We start from the raw sequence: 18911 nt of genomic DNA on the forward strand, positions 1-18911 counted from the left end.
ACACACGGAGCATTGTTGGGGAGAATGAATATTCGAAGTAAAAGCACAGTTTCAAGTAACTAAAATATTAATATGAATAAAATAATGATGCATTGTCTTTACTCTATCGAGCTTGTCGCATGCTGATGTGTCTCTCTTATTCGTGTTCGTAACTCGCTTGGAAATTACTTTTGTAGGTATCCGTATATCAATTAAACTATCACGTGCACGCCATGATGCTCCCAATCTACCCGTAAGACACCCCGTAGGACATGTTAACGTCTACACACCGCCCACCTATATATCAGCGTTTCTCGCATATCGTAGGACTCAAGTCCTTTGCTGTAAAGTCTATATTCCAAAAAATTGGAGAAAAAGTTGCTTAGATGGGTTCCCAATTGATCCCCGCTACAGCCCCCTGGGACGCAGTCTCAGCCCAGGAACAGCTCTTCGTCTTAATTACAGGCGCCAACAGGTTTGCTCTACCACCTCCTACCAAAAACGTGTCTTTAACTAACAATTGCCAAAGTGGCATCGGCCTCAGCATTGGAGAACGACTCATCGACGAATTTCTCGCTACACGATCCTTACGCTCGCATCTTATCCTCATCCCCACCACACGGTCCAAATCCAAGTCCTTACAGACGATCAAGGCTCTTCGTGACTATGCACGGAAAGCGGCGCAGACTTCTCAAGCACTGCAATCAAGAGTAGGAAGCTCTTATCGCTGGCAGGACACGGTTGCGAGAGTGCATGTGTTGAGCTTGCAGGTTGACCTTTGCGACCTACGTGGGGTATACGCCTTTGCGGATGCGCTGGTGCATGGGCCAGTGAGCAACCCTGAGGGATTGGAGGGCGAGTATCTTAAGAATGTGCGCATTCCACGATTGGATACTGTGGTTTTCAACGCTGCGTATGGTGGTTGGTCAGGGGTCAACTATCCCAAGGCCATATGGGTTATCTTGACCGAGGGGTTGGTGCAATCTGTCACTTGGCCGAGTTACAAGATGGCGCTTCCTACAGCCCGCTTGAACGATAAGGCTAATTACGACTACGTGAGTTTAATTCTGAATATGGGGGGTTCCATTGATTAACACTATCTAGCCCAAGGAGCCGCCACTGGGTGAAGTTTTTACGGCATGTGTCTTTGGCCATTACGTATTAGCTCACGAACTTCTTCCTCTGCTCTGCCGCCAATCCGAAGCCGAGACACCAGGCCGTTTGATCTGGTCTAGTAGTCTCGAGGCTATTGAGCGTGTCCTGGACATGTCCGACTTTCAAGGCTTCAAATGTGAGGGCCCGTACGAATCAGCCAAGCGAGTAACGGATATTCTTTCTCTCACTGCGACCCTTCCCGCTTCTCTACCGTCGTCAAATCGTTTCTTCACCCCTGACGATCCTGCTGAAGCCCGTGCCAAGCCCATCCGGCCGCGCATGTACCTCACTCACCCGGGTATCGTTGCCAGCACACTGTTTCCAGTTCCCTGGTTTTTCATGTGGGCGTACGAACTTGCGCTCTTGATAAGTCGTTGGATCGGTTCGCCTTGGCACAACACAGACAGCTATACTGGTGCCAAGTCGCCAGTTTGGATTGCCCTACAGGAACAATCTGCGCTGGACGAACTGGACGCTGAGCGCATCAAATGGGGTAGCAGTTCAAACCGTCACATGCAAGTTGAAGTTAAAAAGACAGAAGTTGAAGGATGGGGCTGGGAGGGCAAGGTCGAAGATGCAGTAGCACTCAACGCTGATACCGCTGTTGGTGTTTTCAAAAAGACAGCTGGGCGTAAAAGGGGAGCTGTTGACGTTACCAAGGAAGATATCGTCAAGTTTGAGGAACTGGGTGCTGAGTCATGGAAAAATATGGAAGAAATGCGACACGAGTGGGAGAATATTCTTGGCGTCAAAAAGGCATAGGGCGGTTACGGCAGCAAAAGATATAATCACGGGGGCAAAGGACATTCGGCGTTGAAATAGAAAGGGAGCGGGTATATTGCGACACGACAAGCAGAAACGATTGCTTTGCAAACGACACGAATATTACTAGTAGCTCCCAGTGTTCATCCTTTGAACGCCATGCTTGAAATCAACATTTGAGACGTCTCTCCTCCCAAACAAACCCCTCATGGGTTGGTGGCCACGGTAGTGTTGGATCGATTCTCTTCATCAGAACGGATGCGACGTAGTGCCGTCTTGTGCTCCCGGCCAAAAAGTCCCAGGCACAAGGGGAGAGGTACTACTGCAAGAGCCAGTACCGCCTGGAACACCAATGCGTTCTTCATGTGCTTCGGGGGACTGGCATCTTTGCCTGCTGCAAGCGCATCACTGATGATGATGAATATAGCGCCAAAGAGCTGACCCATAGCCCATGCCACAGTTGAAGTAACCTCGGGGCTGAGTGGATGGCTCAGTTCGATGAGGAACTCGAGTGCAACAGGGACAAGCGAAAAGGACGATGCGCCCAAGATCGCGAGTACCACGTAAGGGCCGGCCACGTCCCTGGTTTCCGGCATCCAAACAAACATCAAGTAGCTGATACCAACCAGAGGTACGAGAATCTTGAGTGTCAGAAGGAAGCTCTTTGTGCGATCGATGATCGGAGAAGATATTGCGGATGCAACAAGACCAACAACAATCAAAACTGCACCACCAATACCAGCCTCGTCATCACTAATGCCGTAGGGTGTGAGCATCTGATTGAGGAGAGAAGAGATTGAGTTGAAGAAGCCAACATAGACGCCGAACGGAATGAGAATCAACCAGATTTCTAGAGAGCGACCCAGAACGCTGATGGACTCGCGGAGACTGAGTTTAGGGGTCTCAGAAGCAGGACCAACCGGCGTAGGAGGGCTGGCAGGTACCAGGAAAGCCGGAAGGGCGAAGACAGTTGACTATGGTTGTTAGTTGGGCCAAGTTACAAACAAAAGAAGAACGTACGATGATGGAGATGTAGAGGACCATGCTTGAAACATCGCTAGATTGCTTCACCATGAATGGTGTAATGAGCTGCCCGATTGCTGCGCCAAATGGGTTTGCCAGACTCGTGAGGGCTGTTGCGGCAACGCGGCCACGGTTAGTGAACCACATATCCGAGTATCGAGTTGGAGCCGCAAGGATAAACGGCTGGGCAAAGCCAATGACAATCTCTCCAACCATGGCACAAGCGATGTTTCCACCGCTAGCTTTGGTAGAACCGGCATATCGAATCCAGTTGCCGATGAGAATGAGAACAGCAGATGTCATAAAGGCCAGCTTGGGGCCTCGGTGAAGAATGGCAATGCTGATTGGGAAAACGGCTACGAATGCGAGAAAGAAGGCAGTACTGATCCAGTTGATTGTCGATTCGCGGACATTGTAGTACTCGGCAGCGTGTGATGCTACTGGTGCAAATGTCATCCACTATTGACTTAAAGTCAGCATGCATGCAATGTGATTCGGTTAGTGGTCGGAACTTTAATCTTACATCCCAAGACACAATGATGTTCATCAGTGTAAGCTGAGCGAGACCAAACCAGCGTCGTTTGTACGTACGGTACTCGGTTGAGGTACCTTGGCGAATGCTACCATCTCCCTCGCCATCGCCGTCGCCTGTTTCTCTGGCTTCGCGAAGAGTGAAGTCACGCGAACCAAGCTTCTGTTTGCGCCAGAAGCGAACGCCAGCGTTGTCGGTACTCATGATGTCGATGGGCCAAGAATACTTTGTGTTTGATTTCTTTGGCGTACGTTGTACAAGTTCAAGGCGAAGATGCGAGAAGGTGGAGTTTAAGAATTGCGCACAGAGGAGAGCGGGCGTTGTAGGTAATCGAATGGCGATGTTGGATCAGTGGTGGAAGGGCGACAGGGACCAGGTGGCAGCGTGCCCGCGGTTTCAATAGCAGTGTCAACCAGTGTCAGCGAGTGCCAGTGTCAATGCCAGTGCCAATGCCAGTGCAGTGTAATGCTGGTGCAGGCGGCAGTTTCAAATAGAAGCCCAACAAGTGAGGGCCTGCTCATACAATGTCCGACTATGGCGGCATATATAAGAGAGAGTGTGATTCAGTACTGGCGAATAGATGAATGGCAAAGGTAAATGGTAATTTGTTGAAAGAAAAAGGAGTCTCGGCAGAGGTTAGAAGACTAGTCTTCAACAGTACCGCATCACCTCACAATATTCAAAATCGTCTCACAGGAATGTCGTCTTTTCTGAGCGGATCTTTCGGCCGTTTCTTCAACCCGACAGTTATTCAATGATTGCCAGGGTTCCTCGTCTAGGTCAGACCTGGGTCTTTACTGATTGACGTGATGGGTCGGTCGATCGGTTGTGGGCGGTTTCAGCTGAGCGATCCTGGGAGATTCGCTGTAGAAGGAAGCATTGAATATGGAGACGACGGGTAGTTTTTAAAGAAATAAAGATATTATTCGTAAAAAAGAGGGGGTTTACTTATTCTAATCTATATTGGAAGGACGCACTGCTCGGATCTCAACTGCCATTCATTACACATAAAACCCTGAAAAAGTCGCCCTTCCACAAGAGGAAGCAGTGTGGTACCTTTGCTATCACCTGCACTTTCCATCAATCTGTTTCGAGTTCGACAAGCGACGCTAGCGGTAACGGCTTAAAGCTCCGACCATTGATAGGCTCCTTCAGACCAGGATTGGAACTCCCTAGTTGCAACATATTCAAGCGTCTACCAACCGAGCGTAGATTAATTACTAACTTGATATAGCCCTTGGCCGACCGACACTGGGGGTTTTTTATTCATGATACGAGAAAGAAGTGTTCGTAGTCGTTGATCGTGCTGAAGGGGCTTTACTTATTGACGGATCTTGAGCTTCAATCTCGACTTGTCATGACTCTCTGTCAAGCATTCCAGCCCATCAGTTACGAAAAACCCCAGAGTGGTTCAACTGTCAGTGCATCCATCAACTGACAGCGAACTCTAAAATTGAGGGGAAACGACACCAACTATAGAATCCAGCATCGGTTAAGTTTCCATGTAACGGTACATGCAGTCTCCTTGTCATGTTTAACCGAGTCCTCTACGGCACGGTTATCAAACAATGCGATTGGTATTAGTCTCCAGCAGGTAGATCTAACCTTATCAAAGATTGACATTTGATTGACATCCTGCTCTACTTTCATTTGCTACCATCCCAAAAAAAGACAACGCTGTGATTCGGTCGGGTATACGTGAAATTCGTATGGATTCCAACCCATGATCTGATCGAAATTGTAAGGAAGGCAGTTGAGATTAATAACCAACAGCTTGAAAAAAGAAGCCGAAACTAAGCTGTACCAGCCCAACCCAACCCTGTAAAGACAGCGATATACTTTCACCCGGCTCTGTTGAGACCCATGCCTCTCCTGCATTTCCACTTTGTCAAAAACGACGAACTTAAGCATCCAACCAGAACTGTGCCGTGATTCCGACCTTCAACCAAATACGTTCAATTTTGCATTGACCACCGAGGTCTCACATGCCCGGTTGGTTTGAATATCGATTTGACTGTTGTTTCATAAAAGGTTTATACGATAATGTCGAAAGCTATCATGTATCCCGGGAGTTTGAATGTCATGCAACAATTGGCTGATTGTGGGGTAAAGGAACTTTCCAGAGCAGATGAGGCTCATATATACGAGAAACCCTCATGCGACTGTATAATTACCATGTTCCGCCCCTCAATCCTTACTGGACTCATTAGCAAATACTCACAAGTTCACAAATGTGATATCATGGTAACGCTTCAATGCCAAGGACAGAAACAACAATGAAAAGAAGCGCAATCTTCAATGACTGGGACTGAGAAGTCACAAGTATTTTGCGACAATTAAGATCCAGCTTTTTTCCCCAAATCAAGTGCGGTGTCAAGTCAAACAAGGTTCTAGATATAAAGTGCAAGAAATCTATTCAGGCGTGAGAGCGTATGGTACAGAGAGAGTCGACATCAGAGAAACCTCTGGACGACTTGACACCCAACAGATGAGCATTCGTACGAGGAAAAATCCGTCCGTACTGGACAGCATTGCCTCGTTCCGGCTCTAGGTATCTTTTCGACGTGTATGTAGCCATTCCATCGTCGTAGGAACCGGTAACCCCATGATATGAATTTACTTGAGCTGGGACCAGAGCTTGGGAGCGGCGCAAGCGGTCGCACAGTGGGCAAGGTGGAAGACTGGGGATGCACGTTAGTAATTGATGGTACAGGTGAGGTTCAGGTCCCGCGGGATCCATGACGCAGTTGGCTTCGGGTTGACCTACACTCTTCGACACAGTCCTCCTTAGCACCACCCTCGCTCTCCTGCTGCTGAACACGCTCAACGCACTCGTCGAAGTGGTGCTTGGCGGGGGCACATTGGGGAGCGTTCTTGCACTCTGTGAATGCGTTAGTATATACGTATTGCGGGTTATTATCGCGTGTAGGTGTAAAGCAGTCGCTAAAATCGCTCGTGGCTGCTGGAACCGGACATTCGCATGGGTGATTGACGAACCTTCCTCGAGGGTCTCCTTCTGGTCGACAAGTTCCTCCTCATCGTCCTCGTCCTCCTCTTCTTCCTCTTCCTCCTCGGCCGCCTCCTCCTCTTCGGGCTCGTCCTTGGACTCGGTCTTGGACTCGTTCTCCTCCTGCCATTCATCAGTACTAGATCAATCGGACCAGCAAGGCATTGTGTGCGCTCTCCAAGACGTCGTGGTGCGGTTGTTCAACGTCATGACCAGAGACAGAAAATGCCTTGCTCAGGAAAATCCCGTACCTGGGGCTCCTCAGCAGGAGCCTCGGCCTCAACGACGCTCCATGGCGTCACAGCCTCGACAATATCGGTGAAGGTGTCCCAGATACCCATTGTGACAGGCGGAAGAATTCACAATGACGAGTGGTGGTTTCGATTGAGGTGTCGTTCGTCGATTCGTCGTTCCTAATCGTAAGGTCGGAAGCTCTCGGCCAAGGTCACGAAATGAAAACTGATGCGGAATTGAGACATTTTGATTGGCTAAACGCAGCCGGCTTTGTCATTCGATATCACGTGACTGTAAGCGTGACCCGCCGTCTTCCTGTCCGCCGACCGGACTTCAGCCGCAAAACTTTTGACATTGAGCATAGGATGATGAACAAAGTGAAATATTTATTTAATCATGTTGAATAGCTATCCAAAATCGCTATGTTTCCAAATTTTGGACAGCTTCAGGCAGAAAAAAGGAAGAATCCCAGGCAGTGACATAATTCTAGCAGATCCTTCGCAATACATAACCCGAGAAACAACAAGACACAATACAATGAGTTTATGAATGCTGTGCTTAAATCTTGGTATCTGTAATACGACCACAGCTTTGGCGTGGTTCAGTGCGGCCGTTAATCATCATTTTCGTATGCTCCCCGATCAATCTCGCCCCGGACGTGATCCTCCAATCGAATATTCAACTGCTGCGCCTGTGCTTCATCGTAATTCGGTGGTGGTTCATCCGGTGCCCTGGCGCTAGCAGCACTCTCAGATCGATTGGGGCGGACATCTGCTGTGGTTGATGCAGATGCTTGTTGTGCGGAGGGAGCTTCATAGGCGGGCAGAGGTTCATCGGGGACGTCAGCACCAGGGCCCATCTCGCGGCGCATCTCTTGGTACTGGTAAAGACGCTCCCGCAGCCGGATATAAGCTTCATTGAAATCCATCATGCCTCCGTCTGAAAATGTGAATTTGACCTCAAGTCGAGGAATATCCGGTGGTATGCCACCACCTGATACGGGGATGCAGTCTGACTTCCAGACCCATCCCCACCACATGGAGGACGATGTGGTAGAATCTTGAAACTTAAGGATTGGGGCACTGAAAGACTCAAATTTTGGTTCTTGTGTAGGTTTTAAAGGTAGGTATACGATCTGAGGTGTCAGTAAAATAGGGAACAATGTTGAGGATCTCAACTTACTCTCTTGTTGGTTAGGAAGAGGGTGCCTCTATCACTTTTGCGTTGAAACGAGGCACATCGTGCTCTCAGCTCCTGGGGCACAGACAGGTCGCATGAGATTCTCGATTCGAGCTTCATCAAGATGCGTTCATTGCCTAGCTTGACGAAGCCGCCCTGGTTGAGCATAACCCAGCTATCGGCATTGTCAGGATCGACGGGCCGCGAAGGAGGACGGCTCGTTATAAGATAGTCATGAGGATTGTCCATTATAGGGCGGGGTCCATGACTCCATGGGCCGTAGATGGCGGGGCTGTTGAACGGAACGGGCTGCGCCGTGGCCCCCGTGTGCCGAGGGGGTAGGGCGGAGAAGACGGAGGAGGTAGACGGAGAGCAAGACGGAAGAAGGGCACGGAGAGAGGGACGGGGACGGGGGGTACTGGTAGGGCACGGAGCAGGGGGAACCGCAGGGCTGACGGTCTGCCTATAGGTAGTCTACAAGACTGGGCGGGCAAGTGTATCAGGGACCAAGACGGAAAGGTTGAAAATAGCGTAGACAAGATAGGACGGGAAGAGGAAAGGCTCAGAGAAAGAGATTCAGAGAAAGGTTCGCGAAAGAGGCTTACTTTATCGACATTGTCGCGTACAGGGTTCAAGCGACCCTAGCTCGTGGGCAAATGGCTCCAGGCTCCGTACCGGCAGGTTCAGGACGTGCAGGCAGCTTTAGTAGCTCCGAGATCTTGGAGCAAGTGGCTCTGGCTCTGGCTGCGGCGGCCGGGTTGGCCTCTGGCCTTGTCTTGTCTTGGGTCTTGGGGCCTGTGGTGGGGGGTGGGCCCTCTCTGTTCTGTTCCGTTTTGCGAGCGAGCGAGGGAAGCAGACGAGTCTGGCCAAGTGTAGACAGGTAGGTAATAGGTGCTGTACTGTACGGAGTAGCCAATGTAGACTGTAGTCAGACAGAGTACAACGTAGGAGAGAGACAGAGAGGAGGAGCCGGGCGAGAATGATGCTCAGTTCTCAGGGCTGTGGAATAGGAATAGGAATAGGATCAGGACGACCCGAGGCCAAGGTACAGGATACCTAGACTGGGGGGTGACAAGACAAGAGAAGCGAAGCTGCAACGGTAGGATATCCTAGGCCAAGCAAGCCAAGCCAAGGGTAAGAGGCGAAGGAACAAGGTGAAGCAGAGCAGACAAAGCTTGACTGATTGATGAGCGAACTCAACGGGACGGAACGAAACGAAACTGGTGGCTGGAAGTGGTGCCGTAATGAGGTGGGGGAGGCGGCGATTTGATCAAATTTGCGGGCGATGACTTGATTTGTGGGCGTTGGGTCAGTTCAAGCCGAGTCGAGTAGAGTCAAGCCAGGATGAGCACTATGGATGATGATGGAGATGGTGTGATATCAGAGCCAACACCGTACATACAGTAGTAAGTAGGTAGTAGGTACAGTCCCTAGCAGGTCCTGGGTAGGTAGGTTTTAGGTATAGAGCGGGACGTGTAACAAAAGCAAATAGAAGCTTCTAAACCCAGAAGGATGGATGTGTGATGAATGGATGTGATGCGGAACGAATCACTCAAACCCATGGATGGAGAGTTTTAGTGGATAGAGTAAGGTTAGAGATGCAAAATTTGGGCTTAGGCACTGACTGGCACTGGCGCTGGCGCTGGTCTCTATTGAAGCTGCCCTGTGTGCGGATCGTCTTTTTTGGGCCGAGCCGCGCGGATGATCTGGGTAAAGAACTGCCTGTTCACGTTTAGTTAGGCCTTTCTAGATATCCTCTAGGTGACATTCAGTGACCATCATTGGTCAAGTTGAGAGAATAGTCTGAGGTACAGTATCGCAGTCCCTGCACTGTAGGCATTAAGGTCAGGTTTAGGCATTGAAACAACCCACCACGTGCTTCCCTGAACCGAGTCTTTTCCTTTTTCTGTTACACTCGAACTAGCCATCGTGGGAATACAACTGTACCACTCTCTTGGGAGACATCCTGGCCAATTTCAAACATGCACTTTGCAACCAACTAACAGCTCCTCTGCAACCTGATACTCCATCCAATTTCGTTCTTATGGGGGGGCCCTGGTGTCTTGTCTAGTTCGACTGAGCCTCTCTCACAAGTCTATCTTGTGTCAACACTGTTGGTCAAAGTCAACTCTCAGCCCGGGTCGTCCCCTGAAAAGGAAAGAAAAAAAGAGCCTTTTACACCCATAAGTTATCAGGCAAGGCGAGATTCTGCAGCTTGAGTCGATCACCCGTCGTCTCCGACCCCAGAGGGCCAGAACAAGGACAGCGTCTCGACTCTCTAGAACACAGGCAGCGATTATTGATCCACAGGGGAAGAAATTCCACCGTGTGGGCTGCCAATGTCAGTTCCATTACCCGACATGCTTGTCCACGTTAGCGAAAGCTACCCAGGTCCAGGTTGGTAGGTCAGGTTGTAACCAGGGCCCATCTTTGCCAGTCCAGCATCCACCAACATCAACCCCAGCCAGGCCAGGCACAACCGTAACCACGATGGAACGGGTAGGAGATGTTCAACGCACAGGCACGTGGTCCCTCACCGAATCTGACATGATCACGAGTCCCGACTATCAAGACTGACGGCTGGCTAACCCTCAAGATGAGATGGGAGGGGGGGTATCGGTCAAGTGCTGTTCCATACAGTATCGTCATGATGGCATGCATCATTTAGCTGCATTGTGCCAGCGGCTGGTGCATCTCCGTCCACGCCTGGGTTGTGGGGACAAACCAGACGCAGGAATAAGACTCTTGTTATGAGTGTTGGCTTCAACGACAGGAGGGGCTTTTAGACGACGTTGACAATGCTATAGGCTCGTCAAGTACCTGAAGCCGTCACGAGCATGGCACTTGATCCTTTTGTTTATGCCCGGCAAAGGCTCAGCAGTGAGACTAACAAGACGAGTGTTCCAATTAACCCGCAGTAATTATTCCCACCATGCCAGTTGCAACTCCAAATGCAGTCAACAAACGGCCAATCTTGACAGAGAAAGTCTCGCTACTACCCACGCGTTCCACAATACTTTCGGTTCCTATCCTATTAAAGAGTAGCCTAACTTCCAATTGGGTAAGATATTCGACATTTCTGAACCATGGGCCACCATGTCAGAACCCATTGTCCGTGTGTCTGGGGTTGATAGAGCGGTTAGTTAAGGGTTGAGCTGCCCACCCTGACTAGTAGTATGTAACTACGATTGTGACATGTAGAATAATCAATCAATCACTGAACTTTTGACAGCATCTATCTATCCGCTCAGCAATCTATTGATCTGCGCCATGAGATACTACGGGATCTTACTATTCCCAAAGCACAACCATCCGGCGCCATCCAATACGTGGTCCTGTATATGTCCAAGGATTCATGTCTATAATGTACCAAGGGCATATCATATGTACCTAGATGGATGCTGTATGCAAGAGCTGGCAATGCGTTGGTTCCATGTCGTATCTTGCCCAGTTTCATGATAGAGCAAGTCAGAGAAGCATTCCTACTGCATAACAGCTCAAGCTCCCGCTCCCGACCCGTCTCCGCGTCTTCGTCGTCCACCAGTCACGTTTCAATCGCTTCCAAAAGTCTTCCTGAAACACCAGCCTCCCCGGCACATGATTATGTCTCAGCATGACTCGTTGTTCACAGTGAGCACTGAGGAGTAGGCGGATAGTCACGGTGGTGACGAAAATACTGACTTTTTGACACCCCTTCCATCGTGTCGTATCCCCTTGTCTATAAGACACGTCATTTTCCTCAAATCGCAAGCTTTTACTAACCGATTGATACTGGGGACAGATACGACACGTAGTAAATCCTGCGTCATAGTACACCAACAAACTACTACTGTACGGCACAAACCTTCGTACAAATAGTTCAAACGGGTTGCGCCAAAAGAGAAAAGAGTCAACAACCACAAACAACAAGGGACAACAATACGTCCGTTGCTAGTCTAACTAGTAGTTTCTCCGCTTGAGCTCCTAATCTATCTCGGTCGCTAGCTTCGCATCTGCAGCCGCGAATAAGAAGCTGTCTCCCGTCGACTTCCAATTCCCGCCCTGGAAATAATTCCACGGTTTCATGATTGGCTTCGGTCAACCTCTTTTCCTTGTCCTCCCCACCGAGACCGTGCATGACAACATGTGTTGGTAATGCCTCTGATTGGGCTGAACGTCCGACTTGATGCGAGGCTCCGGAGTCATGGAGCTCGCAGTCCCGCTACAACATTGAACCTCCTCCACCGATTGCTGGCAAGCTCTAAACCGGCACCATACGCACTTACAACGTCAAAAAGGACCTTCGCCTCCTCCAAAACCTGCAACTTTGTCGATAGGCTTTGCTCACCGACTCGTCCGTATTCGCTTAACATTCCTGCTCTAGGACAAATAGCCAGCATGAGTTACCAAGCCCAGGACCAAGACTTGACCAAGCTGCAGCAGTACACTGCGTGCGATATCTCGGATGCCCTGCTCAAGCTAAAAGTTCCAGGTGCCGGCTTTGTTGCCGATTTGAACCTTTACAGCCCTCCCGAGGGTAATGGAGCGTCAGTTACCGTTGCGCCAGTTTCAACCGTCTTATTCGCTCCGAAAGGACGGGACCTGGCCGAGCCGCAGAGGAACATACCCGAGGGCACGCACTGGGTTGATATGACAGAACCAGGCACCATTGTGGTTCTCAAACAGCCAGACGGTCAGAAGAATGCCGTCTGCGGGGGCATAATGGCGATTCGGATGAAAGTGTGTCAAGCCAAGGGCGTTGTCGTGGCAGGGCGGGTCAGAGATATTCAGGAACTAAAGAGCACCTCTCTACCGGTGAGTCCCATAGACCCTTTTTCTCTGGGTATTGGGTAAGCTGAACCGAGATTTCTATGTAGATTTGGGCTCGAGGGCTGTCCACTATTGGAGTCGGTGGAGGTAGCGTACCCTGGGCGATTCAGGTACCTCTCGACATTGACGGTACTCTCGTCTGTCCCGGCGACCTGGCATTTAGCGATCCAATCAACGGGGTGGTCGTCATTCCCAAGGACAAGGTTGCTTCGGTTATTGAGTTGCTGCCCAAGCTGACAGCGGCTGATGACAAGGTCAAAGAGGATGTTCTCGGTGGATCAACCGTCTACGAATCCTTCAAGATCCACCGAAGTAATATATGAGAGACCATTTGAGCACATAACGATGTGACAAAAGCTTGACAAAGAACGATATCATCGTACATTGCAAACACAGGGCCCGGCAAACTACTAATTGGCTGCAGTACGTACTGGGCTGGCCTTTGAGTCGTGCGTACAGAGTACCGTCACTAGCAACAGTCACATCACCGCACTCTATCAGATCTACAAGCAAATTGTGCCAAGTAGCTTAGGGGAACGGACGGATCGACAATACAGTTGTGTTTTATGTTTTATGTCATCAGTTCATTAACATGCCATCATCAGAGTAGGATCTCTACCATGACTTCCAAAAACCAACAATCAACCTTTAGCTCCAGACCAATAAGGAAATACAATGCAAGAAGGAAACATATGCTGCCAGATCGGGACGTGTGCCAGCTCATGACAGCCACATATCCTTATCTTTGCTCGGGGTGGAGGCTTTATCAAGCCTGAAATCAAGCCTGGGCATCTCAATCTTTGGCGCCACTTCGACTGGCTTCTTTTGACCACCTCCGGCTTTCTTTGGCGAAGTCCGAGCGTCAGGGGGCGGGCCGTATCGCACGTCCTTGACACCCCAGCCGTCCTCAACTGCCGCCCCGACCCAAGTCCGAAGACCATCGTGGACACTGCCATAGAACTTCTCTTTACACAAGCGCATGCTGCCGCCCATACAACGCTCCCATCCCGAAATACGAAACTGCGCGCGAAGGTTGTTGCGCTCCTCGATTGTAGGCGTACAGGCCAGAATGGCATTCATGAGGTCAAGGTGAGAAGCAAGGTAGTTGGTCGCGTCCCATTCAACTCCGCCCACATATGGCGCGGCCGGGACTGGTGGACGTTCCTGGGGGAAATGCCGAAGCATGTAGCTGTAGGGACCAATGGCGAGATCGGCGCTTGGGGGGCGGTCCGAGGGAAGGGATACGACGTTGACGTTGTGAAGGAAGATCCAGAACACCTCTTTAGTAACACTAACGACCTCCTTATTCCAAACGCGGTATGGCCTTTCTTGCCTCATCTCAAGGACGAATGGTAGAGGACGCTGGTCTTCTTTGGGCTCAGGATCTCTGAGATGGGCGAGGATGCTCTGCGCACGTGCGACACGATCAACCGGACTAGCGGACTCGATATACGTGAACAAGACCGATGTCACAATGTTGCGGGTGGTGAACTCGCTAGGGCCCTTCTTCTCTGGATCAAAAAGCATGTGAAGGAGCTTGGGAAAGAGATCAGCCTGAATTGAGTCGAGGTACTGCATGGCCCGAGCTGTCGTCGACAGTGCCTTGAGGCAGAGGAGAACCTCGTGAAGCAGCGCATCTTCATGCTCCTCCCTATTAAGCGTTAGTACAGAAACAACGAACAAATCATGGTATTGACTTACCGCCACTCAACCTCCATGATGCGGTTGAGAAGATCTACAATCTCCTTCATGCCCCCCTGTTGGATAAAGTCTTCGATCCATGCTACAGTTTCGTTCCTCAGAAGTAAGCGAAGCTTGTGAACCTTGCCAACCTCAACGAGCTGTGGCTTCTGAACCTTTCTAAGGTATGCGACGTAATCGCTAGGCCCCTGGCTGAGTTTGATTTTGGAGAGGATGCCGGAGTTGGAGATGGAACCAGTCGACGGAGCTTCACTAACAACACTGTCTGTGGATTTGCTCCTGAAATGGCGACCAAGAGTACCTTCGCCTTTTGATTTTTTGATTGGGGAACCAGGTTCCTTGGCCTCCTTCCTTCCCCGTGACAAATTGAAGCTTTTGCCTCTTGATCGCTTCTGCTTGTCGTCGTTTTGCGAACCTGTTTCGAGGATCAGGCCGCTGTTGGCACTGTCAGTCGAACACGGTCTGTCTGTTCTAGAACCATGTGACTCGGCCCAGTCCTGGCGGATAAACTCCATCTTGATTGTGTCGCTCAAATTTCTCATCTTGTATCTCTGGTTCTCGGGAATGTTTCGCCGATCCAACATGGCTTCCAAATGCTTGTCGATGTCTTTGGGGTCAAGCGCTGGCGTTGTTGGCTCTGGTACTGTTGACGTCGACTTGGATCGCTTGTGGCTGAACGTAGTAAAGACGCTCAAGACCTTACCTCGACCGCTCCTACTTTGAGCCTCGGTCGAGTCCTTTGACCCTTTTCGGGAATCGTTGGAAGTGCGTGGCTTGGTAGGTGATGGTGGTGGCTCCATTTTACCAAGCATGGGGTGGTAAGACTTTGGCCGCTCCTTGACAGCAGCTCGACTACCAGTGTAGTGTTCGTAGGCAGTCGGAGGTCTGGGTCCATCCATGCTTCTGCGGCTGCTCTGTGTTTGTTCAATGAGCGGTCTAGATGCGAATTGAGAATATATAGGTGTTTGCGCAGGGACCGCTGCAGGTTCTTCGGGTGTTCTGTTTTCCTTGTCCTTGGATGAACTCACGTCATCCTCTGAGTTGAATCTGCCCAAGTTTCGCAAGGTCTTGGGCTTGAGCAGGCCAGCGAGATTTGATGCCGACTTTGGTCTTTTAGGTTTCGTGGGGGAGGGCTCGCGAGACTTGGATCCCTTGGCCTCTTTGCCTGAAGCGGTTATGATGGTAAAGTTACCGAAGCTGCTCTTGGTCGGTGACTGCGATCGGCCTCGGTCCTGTGGCTGTGGTGGAAGACGTGGTGCAGACCCTTGCTGGTTGTGCTGCAACTCGGCCAGGGCGCCTGTGTTGGAGTAGTTCTCAAAGGCCATGATCTTGGGGTGGATGGGGGAGACGGGGGCATCGAATGGGCTTTGGAAGGAATGGGTGTCGGTAGAGGCTTGACGACGATGTCTAAAGCCCTCGAAAATGGTGGACTTGGGCCGCGGTCTCCGGACCTGGTCGAAGCTATTCATGTCGTTCGGATTCATGGTTTCGTTGTGTTGTATGTAATATCCGTGCTTTGATATGACAGCTACTGGATAAGGTAGTACTGGAGCTCGCCCACACCGTTTAGAGCAGATTCTAGTAGCAATGAAGATGTAAAGTGAAAAGCGGCAATGAACAAAAACACGTCTCACACGGGCCGGTGAGAATAATAAGCCAACAAAGACTGGAGATTGGGGACTACGCCATTGCAAGCAAAGATAATAAAAAAGTTCAGGTGAGGTCGAAGAGAAGAGCTGGGGGACTGGCAGTAGGGAAGCAAGGTCGTTTAGGCCAAGCTAAAGTCGAGGCACGGTTAGCAGGGCCGTTGCACTGTTTATTGGGGAACGGTCGTTGACCCGGCGACCGAGAGCTATCTTATCGCACCAGTGATGTGATGATGCTACATGGCGTGTACTATGTACGAAGCTTTGACGCTGAATTTCCCGGTAAGAAATCTGTTTACATGTTTTCTTTTCTGGGCATGCAATTAATTCGTTAACAAAGCTATCACCGTAATGCGGGTGCGGTCCAAAAAGGCAATTCGCAGCAAATAGTGCCCAGTACGTCTTAGTTGGACCGTTGATCAACCAACATGAATTCCAGTGTAGAGTTTAACAGTCTAGAACAACGTCTTTGTCTAGCTCAATTGACTGTATAACATCTCTTGGACTATATTTAGTCTACCGTGCACAGATAATTCTATACGACAAACAAGTTACTTGACGATTCTCTTCATGGGCCATCATCATGAGTACAAAGCTGAATGATGACGGGGTGGTCCAAGAGCCGGGAATATCCTTGTTTGTTGTTTACCTTTAATGGAGAATAAATCGTCCAAGCTTTCCAAGTGACCCATCTGTTCCGAGTCTGTATTGACTGGACGGAAGAAATTCTATGTCATCATGGTAGCTCTGTTTTTCCCTAGGTGATGCGTTGCTCATGACACACGACAAAGTAAACATTGGATTGAGTGGTTACGACTCGGAGTAATATTGATAGGAAGAGGGACAGAAGAGGCAACTGGAGGTACGAGATGCGGGGTACTTAAAACAACATATAATAGAAGTTCAATATTGCCAGGTAAGCATGTTGAATGTAACACAAAACAGTCGAGACTTGGGATGAAAAATAAACAATAGACTGTGTCTATAGAAGGGACACTATATTGGATAAAGACACATACTAATGAGACTGTTTCATCATGAGTACTGGTATATATGGTGGTAGACAATCTGCAACGAACGAGGTGCCATGATGAGCATCATGAAACCTAGAAAACCATTTAAACATGTTTTTTATTCGTATTTCAAGCAGTAAAACCTTGAGGATCCATGGATTCATTTATACCCTTGCCTACCGTAACTAAAAAGGTCATCTCTAATACCGATACTAGATCCCATCAGTTGCCGCCATCCACTACCGACTTCTGTCCCCGGACTTGTAGACCCACGACTTAAGCTCCAATCCCGCGGGGTCCTCCACTGGGATAAATGTTTAAGCCGGTCTCCCATTCTTTTCCTCTCCTTCATCCGTCGTCATAACCATTTAAATATTATTGTTGAATATTCCTGAGATATTGTATGCGACCTTCACTCATCTCAAAACTCAGAGCCACTCCAATCGCAGCCAAAATGCCTGTTCACCATCTCATGGTCGGCACCTGGACCCCTCCAGGCGCCATCTTTACTTTTGCTTTTGACGACGAGGCTCTTACTCTCAAGCTTGTCAAGAGAACTGAGATTCCCCAAGATGAGCCTATCTCATGGATGACTTTCAGTGTAGGTTAATTGGTTCTCTTGCAACGAATGGGCTGACCTTTATGTGTACAGCATGATAAGAAAGCCATATATGGCGCTGCCATGAAGAAGTGGTCTAGTTTCGCTGTTGAATCGCCAACATCTATAACTCATCAAGTTTCACACCCAATGGAACACGATCGTAAGTTATTAATAGCCAATTAATGAACTACTACTAAATTCACCAGCCAATGCTTCTCTTGCGACAACCAATACCCGCGCCATCTTCCTCCTGGCTGCCAACAAGCCTCCTTACGCCGTCTACTGCAACCCATTCTACGACCACGCCGGTCACGGCGCCGTCTTCACCACAGACAATACCACAAAGGCTCTCAAAGAGAATGTTCAAAATTACCCCTACCAGCCTAACACTGGCATCCACGGCATGGTCTTTGACCCCGAGGAGGAGTATCTTTACTCTGCCGACCTTCGCGCTAACAAGATCTGGACCCATCGCCGCCTCAGCAAAGACGATCCCTCACTTGAGCTAGTGGGATCTGTAGATTGTGCTGATGAAAAAGACCATCCTCGTTGGGTAGCTATGCACCCTACAGGCAACTACCTCTACGCCCTCATGGAAAAGGGCAACCGTATCTGCGAATATGTTATCGACCCTGATACTCATCTCCCTGTTTACACCCACAAGCACTACCCTCTGATTCCTCCTGGGATTCCCGATAGATGGACACAGTACCGTGCTGATGTTTGCGTTCTATCGTCGTCGGGCAAATATCTCTTCGCCTCGTCCCGCGCAAACTCGTTCGACCTGACAGGTTATGTCGCCGCTTTCAAGTTGTCCGACACAGGAGCCATTGAACGCCAGATCTGCCTCAACCCTACACCAACAAGTGGTGGTCACAGCAATGCAGTTGCACCTTGCCCCTGGACAGATGAGTGGGTGGCCATCACGGACGACCAGGAGGGCTGGCTTGAGATTTACCGTTGGCAAGGCGAGTTCCTTGCCCGTGTCGCAAGAGTTAGGACACCAGAGCCTGGGTTTGGTATGAATGCCATCTGGTATGATTGATATGCAACACAGTCGTAGTAAAAATTAACAATCACCTTCCAAAATGGGACAATATTCACTGTGTGTAACTGTCATTGTTCATTATTTCCTACACAAAACGCCTATTATTAACACCGCTTGCAGCGACTCAATTTCTATTCGTTTGCATACAAGACTAGAGTATGCTGGTATAGCCGCGCTTGAACCACTATCCATATACCATTAACATACAACATAAATTTTGTC

General features: G+C 49.6%; 7 protein-coding genes across 7 annotated transcripts, besides 2 other annotated features; 3 read left to right on the forward strand and 4 right to left on the reverse strand.

The window, feature by feature from the left end:
• Window positions 1-365: 365 nt before the first annotated feature.
• FPSE_10479 (uncharacterized protein) lies at window positions 366-1896 on the forward strand (the record flags this gene model as incomplete). Its single annotated transcript, XM_009263596.1, has 3 exons — window positions 366-454; window positions 509-1034; window positions 1084-1896. The coding sequence occupies 3 exons, from the start codon at window positions 366-368 to the stop codon at window positions 1894-1896; spliced, it is 1428 nt and encodes a 475-aa protein (XP_009261871.1).
• Window positions 1897-2102: 206 nt separating this feature from the next.
• FPSE_10480 (uncharacterized protein) lies at window positions 2103-3655 on the reverse strand (the record flags this gene model as incomplete). Its single annotated transcript, XM_009263597.1, has 3 exons — window positions 2103-2870; window positions 2917-3378; window positions 3443-3655. 3 exons carry the CDS (start codon window positions 3653-3655, stop codon window positions 2103-2105), a joined length of 1443 nt encoding a protein of 480 aa, XP_009261872.1.
• Window positions 3656-6067: 2412 nt separating this feature from the next.
• Window positions 6068-6799, reverse strand: FPSE_10481 (uncharacterized protein; the record flags this gene model as incomplete). Its single annotated transcript, XM_009263598.1, has 4 exons — window positions 6068-6132; window positions 6219-6332; window positions 6449-6581; window positions 6710-6799. The coding sequence occupies 4 exons, from the start codon at window positions 6797-6799 to the stop codon at window positions 6068-6070; spliced, it is 402 nt and encodes a 133-aa protein (XP_009261873.1).
• Window positions 6481-6542: a repeat region.
• Window positions 6800-7305: 506 nt separating the features above from the next.
• FPSE_10482 (uncharacterized protein) lies at window positions 7306-8120 on the reverse strand (the record flags this gene model as incomplete). The annotated part of the gene is made up of 2 exons (XM_009263599.1): window positions 7306-7827; window positions 7875-8120. The coding sequence occupies 2 exons, from the start codon at window positions 8118-8120 to the stop codon at window positions 7306-7308; spliced, it is 768 nt and encodes a 255-aa protein (XP_009261874.1).
• Window positions 8121-8203: 83 nt separating this feature from the next.
• Window positions 8204-8287: a repeat region.
• A 3961-nt stretch (window positions 8288-12248) lies between these two features.
• FPSE_10483 (uncharacterized protein) lies at window positions 12249-13003 on the forward strand (the record flags this gene model as incomplete). Its single annotated transcript, XM_009263600.1, has 2 exons — window positions 12249-12665; window positions 12728-13003. The coding sequence occupies 2 exons, from the start codon at window positions 12249-12251 to the stop codon at window positions 13001-13003; spliced, it is 693 nt and encodes a 230-aa protein (XP_009261875.1).
• A 397-nt stretch (window positions 13004-13400) lies between these two features.
• Window positions 13401-15865, reverse strand: FPSE_10484 (uncharacterized protein; the record flags this gene model as incomplete). Its single annotated transcript, XM_009263601.1, has 2 exons — window positions 13401-14331; window positions 14382-15865. The coding sequence occupies 2 exons, from the start codon at window positions 15863-15865 to the stop codon at window positions 13401-13403; spliced, it is 2415 nt and encodes an 804-aa protein (XP_009261876.1).
• A 1629-nt stretch (window positions 15866-17494) lies between these two features.
• Window positions 17495-18686, forward strand: FPSE_10485 (uncharacterized protein; the record flags this gene model as incomplete). The annotated part of the gene is made up of 3 exons (XM_009263602.1): window positions 17495-17641; window positions 17693-17801; window positions 17848-18686. The coding sequence occupies 3 exons, from the start codon at window positions 17495-17497 to the stop codon at window positions 18684-18686; spliced, it is 1095 nt and encodes a 364-aa protein (XP_009261877.1).
• Window positions 18687-18911: the final 225 nt, after the last annotated feature.

The sequence above is a fragment of the Fusarium pseudograminearum genome, chromosome 4 (assembly GCF_000303195.2).
Source record: "Fusarium pseudograminearum CS3096 chromosome 4, whole genome shotgun sequence".
Lineage (NCBI taxonomy): Eukaryota > Fungi > Ascomycota > Sordariomycetes > Hypocreales > Nectriaceae > Fusarium > Fusarium pseudograminearum.